At 27.1% G+C, this 14,168-nt stretch overlaps 1 protein-coding gene across 1 annotated transcript; it reads right to left on the bottom strand.

Annotated features, from left to right (window-relative positions):
* Positions 1-7,955: 7,955 nt before the first annotated feature.
* Positions 7,956-12,742, bottom strand: LOC127261615 (nicotinamide adenine dinucleotide transporter 1, chloroplastic-like). Its single transcript, XM_051289887.1, has 9 exons — positions 12,392-12,742; positions 12,188-12,283; positions 11,182-11,288; positions 10,191-10,243; positions 9,918-10,026; positions 9,602-9,696; positions 9,284-9,372; positions 9,071-9,165; positions 7,956-8,623 (listed from the first exon to the last, which is right to left on the bottom strand). The coding sequence occupies exons 1-9, from the start codon at positions 12,465-12,467 to the stop codon at positions 8,231-8,233; spliced, it is 1,113 nt and encodes a 370-aa protein (XP_051145844.1). The 5' UTR covers positions 12,468-12,742; the 3' UTR covers positions 7,956-8,230.
* Positions 12,743-14,168: the final 1,426 nt, after the last annotated feature.

Raw genomic sequence — 14,168 nt, 5'->3', positions numbered from 1 at the left:
TTAAAAATTGTTTGTTTTTTTTTTTTATTATTATTATTTTTAAATAATAATCATTTTTTAAAACATTATTAGTTTGTTCTTCCAAGAATTCCCAAAAATATATAGTATTTTTTTAAAAAAATACCTCATACTATCCAAAGTATTCAATTTTTCATTTTAGTCTTCTCATAAAAAAGTATTCATTTATTTAATTGTACTATCTACTTAACATTACAAATATCCTTCCAACTTACGATATATTACACAAATACCATTATTTTTATATCACACCATAATAAAGTTATTTTAGTCGTTTTTACTTTATTCCTATTACATCTCAACGTAATACTAATATTTTTAAAACTTCGTGTAAAAAACAAATGAATATCTAATTATGGTACGGAGGGAGTAATATAATATACATACTTATTATTTTTATATTATTTATATAATTTCTTATGTCTCACCTAAAAACAATTTTACTAAACAAACACACTCTAGTTTTTCTAAATAAATAAATATGTATATTCTCTAGTCTCAAATTCAAATTATTTTTTTACTATTTTTGTCTATTTTTTCTATCTTATTTCAAAATATCTCTTTCTAATTTTAGAAAATATAATTATAAATTAATATCAAAATACACTTTAAATTTGACTTATATTACAAATGGTAAAAATATAAAAAATCTATTATACAGTTCTATTGTTTCTTAGGGTGTGTTTGTTTGAGGGATTTTACCCTAAATACACTATTCATCCAAATTTTTCTCCCCAAAAATATCAGATCAAATACCTATTTTTTATTTTTTATATTATACTAAAAATCAATTTTACATTCAAAACATCGTATGAACACTTATTTATATCACATCATACAACTATTCAAATTCAAAATTTTTACTATTCAAATCTCAACTCAAAATCCAAACCTCCCAAACAAAGACACCCTTAATATACTACGAAATCTCAAATTTCAACTTTAAAGTGACGGAGGGATTAGTATTTTTAAAAAATTGAAATTACTTACCTATTTACAGAATTTTACGATTTTATTATGCATATTTATTGATTTGAAAATTTACATTAAATTTGCATTAAATATTACATAAATTAATTTAAAATGACACCAAAAAAAAAATTTAAATTATTCTTAAAAATTGTTTATTTTTTAATTACTTTTAAATAATAATTATTGTTTAAAATACTATTCTTTTCTAATAAATAAATAAATAAATATTGAATATATAATATTTTTAAAAAATGAAATTATTTACCTATTTATAGGATTTTCCGAATATTTTTGCATATTATTGATTTGAAAATTTACATTAAATTTGCATTAAACATATAGGACAATTTACATTAAATAAATTAAATATCTCATTTACTTTTTGTATATTTATTTATAAATATTAATTATTATATCAAAATATAGTACAAATTAAGAAAAAAAATGTAAAGATATTTCCTTTAGTGTCTTATAATACAAATAAAAAAAATGTAAAAAAAAATAAAGTATAAGGATATTTTTAATTTTTAAATACAACAACGCAAAAGGTTAATACGACCTTTAGAGGCGGACGGAGGGAGTAATATATTACACACATTTATTATTTTTTTATTATTTACACAAATCTCTATACCTCACATAAAAAAATTCATTCGAACAAAAACACAAAACAAACAAACCCATATTATTACATAAATTAAATTAAAAGAAAATATTCTTAGAAATTGTTTATTTTTTTAATTATTTTTAAATAATAATGATTGTTTAAAATACTAGTATTTTTTTTCTACTATATAAATAAATATTGAATATATAATATTTTTAAAAAATATTGAATACTATGGGTGTGATAAATTTTTTAAAAATTTATTCAAAATAAAAAGATTATAAGTCGCAACAAATAGTGTTGGTAATATAAAAAATATTATTTTTACCTGTCAAATTATATTATCATTCATTTTTCATTGTCTGTCTAAATTTATATATATTTTATTTATAATAAAAATATTTATCTAACTATAATTTTATTCTTCATATTTTAAAAAATAATAAAATATTATTTATATTATCCTTTTTTATTTGTTTCACTATTTTTTATATCAACTTATTAATAAGTTTTCATAATATCTTCAATTTAATCGAAAGTGTTTCAATTACCGTATTGATTTAGTGAAACCAGTACGGTGTGATTCAATTAACAAATATCTGTTTAAGAAAAAACGTAAATAAGAATATAATATATAACACATATTTTAATAGTATATTATGTAATTATATATATAAAAAAAATATATTCAAATTTCATCACAATAGTAATTTAATCTAGCTAATGTCTATAAAGAAAATATTCTATCCGTCTCACTTATTATATTTACATTTTCATTTTCGGCTGTCCACTTATTTTGTTATTTTTATAAAAAAATTAAAAATTATACATTCTAATCTCATTTTAAAATTTTCAATTTATAATTTTTTAATTTTAACTGGAGTAATTAGTTATCTTAATCTATAATTATTTTTAATATATGATAATTATTTTCACTAATACATTCTTAATTATTTACTAATTATATTTCTCTTAAATTCTCGTATCTACGGTAAAGTATACATGATATTTGGGACGGAAGGAGTAGCAAATATTATTATAATTTATAGTATATTATATAACACAAAATATGATATTTTTCTTGTGATGATTTTAATTGTTTCAAGTTAATATACTAACTTAATAATTTATTATTTGTCGAGTGATATTTTGCTAATTACATTAGCTTAATTTACTGATTTGATCGAATCAGTGCCGTCGTATTGAGAATTGTATTAAAAGATATATATATTTTATGAAAAATATATTTAGAGCGTTTCAAAAACTATATATCATATGTTGATTTTAATTCAAATACTTTAGGCAATATATTTTATAATTTTATGTAGCACAATATATTATAATTATAATAGAATAAGAAAATTATACAATATAATACAATATATTTGTATAATTTTTTACCCAAATGTTATTAAATAAAATTATAAAATACTAATAAAAATATTTTTGTTATTTTATCTTGATTTGTATTACATTTCATATAATAATTAATATTCAAATATCAACATCTAAGAAGTAAATGAGACATTTAGAGCCCGATGAAAATAGTATATGTTAATACAATATTTTGTGATTTCAACATATTAAATAGAGCATACAATATAACACAATATATAACTCACACAACACATATTACTCTCTCCATCCCACATAATTTGTTCATATTTTTATATTTTCGTCTGTCCCATGTAATTTGTCATTTCATTTTTTAAAAATATAATTATACACTTTAATCACATTTTAAATTTTAATTTTTTTAATTTTTAAAATTTTAATTAAACTATTTAGTTATCTTAATCTTAATCTTAATTTATAATTATTTTTAATATACAATAATTATTTTTACTAATACATTTTTTAATTACTTACTAATTATACTTTACCTAAAATCTTGCGTCTACTGTAATATACTCATATTATATGGGACAGAGGGAGTAATATACTACTTCCGCCCCGGCTCTAAGGATCTCATTTATTTTTTGCGTGTTGATATTTGAATATTAATTATTATATAAAAACGTTGTACATATTAAGATCAAATAACAAAAATACTTCTAGTCTTATAATACTAAATTATAATGATATTTGTGTAAAAAATTATACAAATATAAGAATATTTTTAATGTTAAGTATAACGACGCAAAAAGTAAATGAGATTTTTAGAATTGGAGTGAGAAAGTATTATCTATATATACATATATAAAAGAGATCGGCGTGGGTCCGTTTAACAAAATCTATTTTCTCATTTTTTTTATTATTATTTTTTTTGATAATTTGAATTTTTTTAATAAAATAAAATAAATAAAATTATAATTAATACATTTTTAAAGATAATAAAATAATTAATTTAATTTTATGATTAAAGTATATTATAATATAATTTTATGTTAATTTATACCCCTAATTAAAATTAGTGAAAATATAATAATTTTGAATTGTAATTTTTATTATTTTTATATAATTATATTGATAATCAATAAAATTAAAACTACGTAATCATATTGTAATCTTAATATATATATATATATACGTCAATAATTATCATAATTTTATAAAATAATAAAAAAAAGAATTATTTTTTTATTCTTAAAATTTTTTAAAATCAAACATATCATTTAGTAGTATCACATAATATTTATAACTAAAAAATTATTTCAAATAATTCAAATTCAGAACTATCCAAACCAAAAATTCTTCTAAAATTCCTATATAAACGCAACAATATCCACATTTGAAAGTATTTTAATTAAAATATTAACAAAAAACACGTACTCCCTCTGTTCCTCGATCATTTATTTTTTTTTTTTATTTTGATTTGTACCATAATAAAGTATTCATTTTTTTTATTAATTGTACTATCTATTAACATTACAAATATTCTTCTAATTTACAATATATTATACAAATATCATTACTTTTACAAAAACTTATTTTATTTTAATATAATACTAATATTTCCAAATCTTCTTAGTAAATACACATACTACACATATTGCATTTCTTCTTCATCCCCCGATTAGGGTTTCTGAACCTTTTTCTTCTATTATTCTTCCCCAATTTCTTCTTCACCAATTTCTCCATGGACGCAGTCGAAGGCAAGACCGCGACGTTCGCCGATAAGGTTGTGGAGAATGTGCACGAGAGTGGAATAGAGAAGACGGCAATGAGGTGGTCCGTACCATTCGTGATACTTGTGGTCGTCAAAGCGGTGGTGGTGCTGGAGAAGCTGCGAGCGGCGGATGCGGCGGCGGCGGCGGGAATGTTCGCCGGAGGTATGATAATATTTATGTTCCGGAACAATGTGAGTCGGCTGGCAAACGCAGCCGAACTTATAGGAATCTATTTGTTCTGCATCAGTGCGTACTTCGCTACCTCCTTATTTCAATTCCCACACCTCCGTCCGTTCTCTGGTTTAACGACTTTGATTGTGGTTTTTTGGTCGCCTCTTCTTTTGTGTCTGCAACCCTAATTGTTTCGTATTTCAAATCGCCGCGGCCGGCGGCCACTTCTGGGCTAGGGAGTGTTTGAATCTGTTTGTTTGTTTTTTGTTTTTTTTGAATTTTTTATTAGGTTAGAAGGTTTATGGAAATTGTTGAATGGAGTATAAGATTTTGGTGAATTGATATTACGATGCTTATTTTAGATATTCCTCCGTCGCTCCGTCTCTTAACAATCTATCAAATTTTAAATTTTAGTCTTTTTTTTTTTTTTTTTTTAAGTAATTGTACTGTCTACTTAACATTACAAATATCCTTCAAATTTACAATATATTATACAAATGTGATTACGTTTATATCATATAATACTAATAGGCTTAATTTAGTTTTTTTATCTTTATTTCTACTTTATTCCAATATAATAAATATTTTTAAAACTCTGTGCAAAAAGCAAATAGACGGATATATAGATATGGAATGGAGATAGTATATATTATTGCCTTGGGTTTTATTATTTGATCGTATTCTAATTTGAATTTCTTTAAGGTTAGAAAATATATATATTTTTATTTTGGGACATTCAATTATAAAGTAAATATTTAATTAAATACATTAATTTTTTATTTTTTTTCACAAATACTCTTATTTTACATTACATGATTACTTTTACACACACCAAAAAAAATAAGAGCAAAAAACGTTACACTATTTTTAACTTTTCTATTATTTTTTAAATACTGCTCCAAAAGTAAATATTTACTTTATATATGAGTGGAGAGAGTATATACTTCCTTCATCCCGGAACTAAATATTCATTTACTTTTTGCACGTAGTTTTAGAAATATTAGTATTATATTGAGATATAGTAGGAATAAAATAGAAATGACTAAAATAACCTTATTAGTACGAGTGATATAAAAGTAATGACATTTGTGTAATATATTGTAAGTTGTAAGGGTATTTGTAATGTTAGGTAGATAGTACAGTTACTTAAAAAAGGAAATTGATACTTTGTCTGACGAACTAAAATGGAAAAATTGATACTTTGTCATTGGACTAACTAAAATGGAAAAATGGATACTGTTATGGGACGGAGGAAGTATTATTTTTTTTACAAAAGTTTACACTCAATATAACATTTATAGTATTTAATATTTTTATTTTTGTTTATCTCATATGATTTGTCATATACTTATTTTTGAAAATAATTATATATTTTAATTAAATTTTAAATTCTAATTAAATTATTTAAATATTTTTATTTATAATTAATTTTATTTATTTTTAATAATGCACTTGGAAACTTTATCTATTCTAACCAAAGAATACGAATGAAATCGGTCAATTCTAATAGATCAGTTTTGGTAAAAATGTTACAACTTTCTTTTATTTTTTCAGTGAATATTTACAAATTTAGGACTTCCTTGTTCTGTTTATTGCAATTCCACTTCTTAAAATGGGTGTCTTTATTTGGAGGATTTGTTTGGATTTTTATTATTCACTAAAAAAATATTTTTAAAAAATACTCCCTCCGTCTACTTAGAAGGTTGACATTTATTTTTGGCGCGGTATTTATGAAATAATAGTATATTAATTATAGTTAGTAGTTAAAAGTAGCGTAATGATATTTTTACCCTTACATTTTTTTTTGTGTAAAAGTATGATGTGATGTAAAGTAAGAGTATTTGTGGAAAAAAGTAGAGTATTTAATAAAATGTTAACTTTGTAATTGGACGTCTCAAAATAGAAATATGTAAACAGTGTAAATGGACGGAGGGAGTATCAAATTAAACATTTATTTTTTATTTTTTATATTATACAAAAAATCATTTACACTTATTTTTATCACATTATACTACTATTTTAATTCAAAATTTTTACTATTCAAATTACAATTAAAATCCAAACTCCCAAACAAACACACCCTTTGATTGTGTTTTCTTGGTTTGATACAACACTACATAACATAATTATCACCACTTGCTAAAACTTTTTAAAAATATTTACTTTCATTATTTTTTAAATATTTTTTAAAAAATTAATGTAATTTTATTGAAAAATCTATTTTTTTCCACTAAAAATGGAATAAATATATATAAAAAAAACAAATAAAATAGTATATCTATTGTTATTAGATTATTTTTTAATTAATATATATTTTTCTTAAATTTATAATTTTAAATAAATATAATAATTTTAATAAAAAAATTATGTGTTAAAAAGCATATATATGAATTAATAATTTTAATACTTTTATTTTATCTTTATTTTAAAGAATGTACAATTTTTTATAAAAAAAATATTTGATATATAAAAAATATAATTACTTTAAATGTATATAAATAGATTTATAAGTTATTAGAAGAAAATATTCATCAAATATTTATTAAATAGTGTAATAAAAAAGAAAATTAATATATATGAAAGAAATAATTTATTTTAAGGGAAAATAGAAAATTAAAAAATTAAAATGAAAAATATAATTTAACAAATACAAAAATTAGCTAATTTACGTGTTTAAAAACTCTTTAATAAGGTAAACAAAATTTAAAAAGCTGTTCGCCAAGATAATTTTTTCAATTTTATAGCCATGACAAACAAATTTATCTAAAAAAATTTTATTTATTTTTTACCTACATCATTAATATTAGCTATAGTATAATTCTCACTCTGTCCCGCAGCAAGGTTGTCATTTGATTTTTTGCATCATTATACTATACATTAAAAATATTCTTATATTTGAATAATTTACTCTAAATATATCATTGTATTGTTATTATAATATACTAATAAATATATTTTTGTCTTTTTTTTTCGATTTGTACTATATCTTGATATAATAATTAATATTCAAATATTAAAACAAAAAGCCAATGACAACCTTGCAGCGGGACAGAGAGAGTACTTATATCCATATATTATTATATTATACAATATATATAATAGCGGTTAGCGGTAGAAATAATTAATATTTTTATTGGACAGTCCTATAATAATATTACAAAAAAAATATATATATTTAAAGGCTCGCTCAAAAACATTGGCCACAATGAATAATGGCGGGACCAGAACAGAACAATCAGATACAACAAAAAGGATTTTCTCCCAGCTGCAAATTTTTATTCAATTCAAATAAATATGTGTATATAAATATATATTTTAGTAGTAATTTTTTAAATTTTTAAATTTTTTTTACTCAATGGTTAGAAGTTAGCTGATCACTATTACCCAAAGGGATTAAATGAGTTCTGTCGTTAGAAGGACTTACATTCTGGTGTAAGGCGCCGCTGTTATCTGCATTTCCCCGGCGGGATTCGACGGCGCCGCTGCCGGGTGTCGGTTGGGGCTCCGGGTGCTTCTCCTGCGGCGACGACAAATGCAGCAGGAATCGGTGGATCATCTCGTAGCTCGTGAACGTGATCACGGCATTCGGGGTGGTTCGCATGAGATTTGTGGCGCATCCGCGGTAGAAACCCGGGACGCCTTCCGTTTTGAACACTTTCTTGACGCAATCGACGACGCCTGCGTAGTGTGAATGAGCGTCGGGATTCCTTAATTGCCCCTGCTCTTGTAGCCTCGATCGGATTACCTGACGCAAGATAACGAGCATTAGGTAATTTCTTTTTTGGATAAACTGATTTTTGTCCCGTAAGTTGACAATTTTTGCAATTTTAGTCCTCTGGTGCCGGAGACGTATTTGCCCAAGTCAGCAACACTGGACGGATATGCAGATTTTTTTTAATTATTATTTTTTAAAAATACAATAAATAAATTAAAATAAAAAAAAAAATCTGCGTATCCGCCGCCACGTATTGCTGACCTGGCGGACACATATCCTCCAGCTAACCACGTAGGCATTTCCGGCGCTAGAGTAAAAGTGTGAAAATTTTCCATTTACGGGACTAATTAACGACAAGCTCCGATTACAGAGTAAAATGATAAATGGTCCAGTTACAGGAGAAAAAAATAAGTTTACCTTTTTTTCTAATATTAAACAATCAGAATGGAAGGAGTAGTGAGAGAGAACCAGACGTACCTCGTGAGGATAAGTCGAGACGGAAGCAACTACTTTTGAAAACGATGAGGCAATAGCAACTTCCCAGGTTCTGAGCTCGTCGATTCTTTTATTTTCTTTTGAATCGAGATAGGAGGGAAAAGGAAACATGTTTTAATCATCCTATATATCGGAAATAAAGAATAAAACGATGCAGAAATAAATGAAATAAACGATTACGGTCCTATATTATACCTCGCTTGGCTAAGTACAATTTTATCCTTTCGTATGTAGGGAACTGGATGGCGACGTGACTAATTCCAGCCAATGAAGGTAGAAGGCCACTGAAAAAAAAAAAACAATGAAACAAGAATACAATACAAGTAAAAAAAAAGTTGCTTTTGTCAATCCATTGCATCGGGGAAGATAAAATTAACGGAAGTTGCTGCAGTCGCTCTATATCAGGCATGCTAATCAGGACAATAATAGCTCAAGTATTAATTTGCTGCAGTCGTTCAGCTTACTCGTTAAATTTCCTGACGTCATTTTTATAAAACCGAACAAAACACTGACCTGTACCAGCCTCGAAATCCTTCTTCATGTAGGATTCGTCTCAATGCAGAAAATATACTCTTGTAAGGAACCACGCCTTGTCTCATTCCTTGAGTCTAAGAGAAATGAGAAAATATCACAATTAATATAACAAGCTATTCGAGATTAAGAACATTCTTTAGAAAAACCGATTTGATAGTCCAAATCTAACACATCTAAGTTGCAGAAGAAAATCCATCGTAAAACAGAGTTTTCAGAACTGCTATGTTTAATTAATAAGCATGCTACCGATGGAGTGAAAAAATATTGTCATGTTACAAAGAACACTACAACCTACTTGAAGTCGTGTCTTGACAACCCATAATGGGTTTATAGCAATCGCTGTTGCAGCACCGGCTCCGGCAGCAGCTATCGCATTTGACGCAATTGATAGCTCGCCCTTGGTACTATCTGTAGCATCGCAAAATGTTAAATTGAGAAACATTTGAGAAATAAAATCAACCAAAAACAACAAAAATTGTTCTAACACATTTGTAGCGAGACCATAGATGAAGTAATGTCGTTTAAAATGAGCTCAGTAAAGGCGAACAGTGGAAAAGATATACGAAACTTGCCATATGTATGTAATAGGTCTTTAAGATGTCCATAAACTGTGAAATACACCTGCCAATGATAGTATTCAAATGAAAAAAAAAAAAAGTTAGCATAAGTTACGCAACATTCAAAGAAGGAAGAAATGGACAACAAAATTGTAAATCGAAATGATACTGCCAAGTACCAACATCCATTATTCCTTTATTCATTTTATTTTATATTTCTTTTTATTGAGAGGGAATGAAGGGTACATTTGGTAGAATACGAGTTGGGGCAATCTCGATGAGTGTGTGTATTTAAAAGTAAAAGTGTTAAATGTAAGACTTCTAAACAATGCGGAAAACAAGCACACTGCAATTGGCGAACCAGCAAAAATATCTGCATTTTGAGTATGGTAAATTTTAGTATATAAGTAGCTACAAACTGCAGTCCAAATGGCACCGAAAAAGGTCTAAATAGGTAACATTCAAATTCCAACAAGAAAATATGGTTTTGTTGTCATTTCTTCCCACCTTCCACCATATATAAATACCTAACACCAAATGTGCCTTCATCCCAAATCATATTTCTCTCCAATCCATACATATATGGAAATAATAATAATAATAATAACAATTACTTAACTATTACCTTGAATTAGAAATTGAGTTCAAAGTTGTTGTATTGAAGTTCATCCCACTGTAAAATCTAAATTTCAACATCACTCTTTCCCGAGACTTTATTTATAATTATATAGCAATATAGAAGAGTCTAAAAATAATTAAATTATACATTTTTTATCACCAAACATCTCATTCTCATACACACCCCAAAGTAATTATCAAAGTGACGATTCTTAAAATCGTGTGGAATCCAATGAATCAAACTAAACCAATTCGATCTGAAGACTAGAATACATCATCCCTTATTAATAAATAAACCAAAAAAGGGGAAAAAAAAATGCATAAAAGTAACAGTTAATACAGTGAAACTAACAACAATTTTCAATACTTGAAGGTAGTACTGACCGCCCAATTTGGGAGTAATGCAGCCAATGTTGGCGTCAATCCACAGTAAAGCCCCTTCACACCTTCGTTCCGGAGTATATGCTGTAGGCTCACAAGAATAACACTGCCTAATTGCCACCAGGAGAATATGCAATATAAGATGCTTCACCAATGCATCGAGGTTACAATAAATTTAATCAATGGATAAAACACCATAATTGACACCAAGAAATTTACAATATAAGATGATTCAATCATGCATTGCCAGCGGGGGTGTAACTATAGGGGGTCAAGGGGGGGATTCTCCCCCCTCCCCTTCCCCCTCTCCCATTTGATTTGGTTATTTCCCACTTATTTTTTCAAAAATATGTATATATAGTTAAAAAAAAACAATAATTGGAGTGAACAAAAAAATGATATAAATATAAAGTGTGGAAATTTTTTTCTAACTAAAAATTGTACTATTTTAGTTCGTTATTTTGCAATGTTCTCAAAATACCGAAACTAAAAGAAAAAAATTGTATGAAAACAAATAGACATATATTCTTATATATTTATAAATAGATTGTATTCTTTTGTAAGTTTGAAAAGTTACTCCCTGTTCTATCAAATTCTCTCGTTCCGTTACTGATTGCGAGAATACAAAATTTAATCAAGACCATCTTCTAAGATTCAATGGATAAAACAATACAACAACAAGAACTGATTAATTTTCGGTTTTCAAGCATCTAGTTATGTAGATTGATCTAAACAGTAAACAGGAATCCATAAATTATAATCAATCCATATTATCAAGAATCAATGTTTTGGAGTTTTCGAACGATCTAGAAGTAAAACTGATATAATCAAACACCTTATCACCCCCTTAAACCTGTGATCTTAAACTTAAATTTTTTAGTCCAGCAAATCTGAACATCTCTCAAATAATTGAGCTAAACAAATATCTAAGCAACTGTAGCTACAAGTAGAACCATCCATTTCAGTCCTGTTAGATAATTCAAAAAATTAGGGTTGTCAGTGAATCTACCTGCACGACCAGAAGACTGCATTGCCGGCAAACCATAGACTTGAAGCCTCGTCTTGATCACATCCAATGGACAAACAAATGTAGCTGCAATTGCACCTGAGGAAAAAGCAATCGCATCATTTCCTCCGATTGAAGTTCAAAAAGCTAAACACAAATCAAATTTCCCCAAAATTATTTTTAAAAAAAATAAAATTAACAAATTACCCGCGGCTGCGCCGGCCGAGGCATCGCATACGATTTCCCTCGCGCTGCGGCGGTCTCCAGAATCGCCGCCGCCCATCCTAAGCAATTTATTTGCACCGATCCACCGGAGAGCGCACCGGAACGGTGAAATTCAATGGAGAAATTGCAAGATCGTCGATTTGCAAGTATATGTAGTCGATTATAACGCGGCAGGCACTGCAGTTGATTGGAAAGTTGTTGTGAATTTCTGACCAGGAGTAGTCAGTCAGTCAGTCAGTCTGGGAGTTGGAAGGGAATTCAAATCGCCATTGTTGGTGGGTCGTTGCGGTTCCAATCTTGCTTTGGAATGAGAATACTTTCTTTTTTTTTCGCGTCTGCTACTGCGAAGAGAATAAAGAAAACCCTATAGGACAAAATTCAAAATACTAGATATTAAAAAAATAAAAATAAAAAAAAAATAAATTATACTCTAGTACAATTTAATTTGTCTAGTCTTTCTATTCTTGTTACTCGCATGTACTATGTCCTTACTTTTTTATTATATACCCGTCAACCAACTATTGTCTTGTTTCTTTTTTAAACACAAATTTTATATTTTTATCTTTCGTTCATTTATTACTTTTAATCTATATCATAGAATTAAGGACAAATTTGTCAATTCACAACAAAAGAACAATCACCTAGAAAATCATGCAAATATATTTTAGAACAATAGAAATTGGACGGAGAAAATATAAATTTATAATTTATAATTTTTTATTTTTTAATTAAATTATTTAGACATTTTAATCTTAATTTATAATATACAATTTTTCAATTAGTTAGTAATTACCCAATACTAAGACTCTCTGCCTAAGGACTACAATATTTGTGATTCAAGACAAAAATTTTTAAAAGTGTGTTTGTTAAAGGAATTTTCTAAACTTTCACTATTAATCAATTTTTTAGTCAAATTAAATATTATTTTTTATATTATATCAAAAATTAATATTATATTTTAAAAATAATATCATATAATTATTTAAATTTTTAAAAATTAAATAATAACTCAACTTTGTGTTTTAAATATTGTGTTTGTTTGTTTATTATTTTGATTTTAAGAATTTATTATGTAAGATATAGAAATATTTTGGGTAATACAAAAATTATATTTTATATTAAACGTAAAAGAATAAAATATATAAATTAAAGATAGTGTTAAAAGATCTGGACAAACATATATATATATGTTTTATTTAAAAATTATATATATATATATATAATTGTCACGTACGAATTTTATAATTAGGGTGAAAGACCCAAGATAGGAGGGGATATGGGCCCGTCGTTGGGCTCGTCATATTGATTAAGGGGTTTTTTAGGGTAGTCGGTTGGACTAGACATTCTTCTAAGGAGATAAGCCGACTAGAGACGGTTGGTTGAGAAGATCGGGCACAGAGGTCGGACAAGACAAGGTCGGACACGGAGATCGGATAAGATAAGGTCGGGCACAGAGGTCGGACAAGATAAGGTCGGGCATAGAGGTCGGACAAGACAAGGTCGGACACGGAGATCGGATAAGATAAGGTCGGGCACAGAGGTCGGACAAGACAAGGTCGGACACGGAGGTCGGACAAGATAAGGTCGGGCACGGAGGTCGGACAAGATAAGGTCGGGTAAAGAAAGATAAGGACCAATACGGAAGTCGAGCGAAGAAAGATGAGATGGCAGACACGGAGGCCGAGCGAAGAAGGGTAAGACAGCCAATATGGTGGTCGCTCGGGTGGACAGTTGAGTAGTCGTTCGGGACTAGCCGTCC

Source organism: Andrographis paniculata, unplaced genomic scaffold, assembly GCF_009805555.1.
Source record: "Andrographis paniculata isolate CXL003 unplaced genomic scaffold, ASM980555v1 Contig64END, whole genome shotgun sequence".
Classification (NCBI taxonomy): domain Eukaryota; kingdom Viridiplantae; phylum Streptophyta; class Magnoliopsida; order Lamiales; family Acanthaceae; genus Andrographis; species Andrographis paniculata.
Note: the sequence above shows the minus strand (reverse complement) of the source record. Positions and strands in the feature narration are given on the sequence as shown.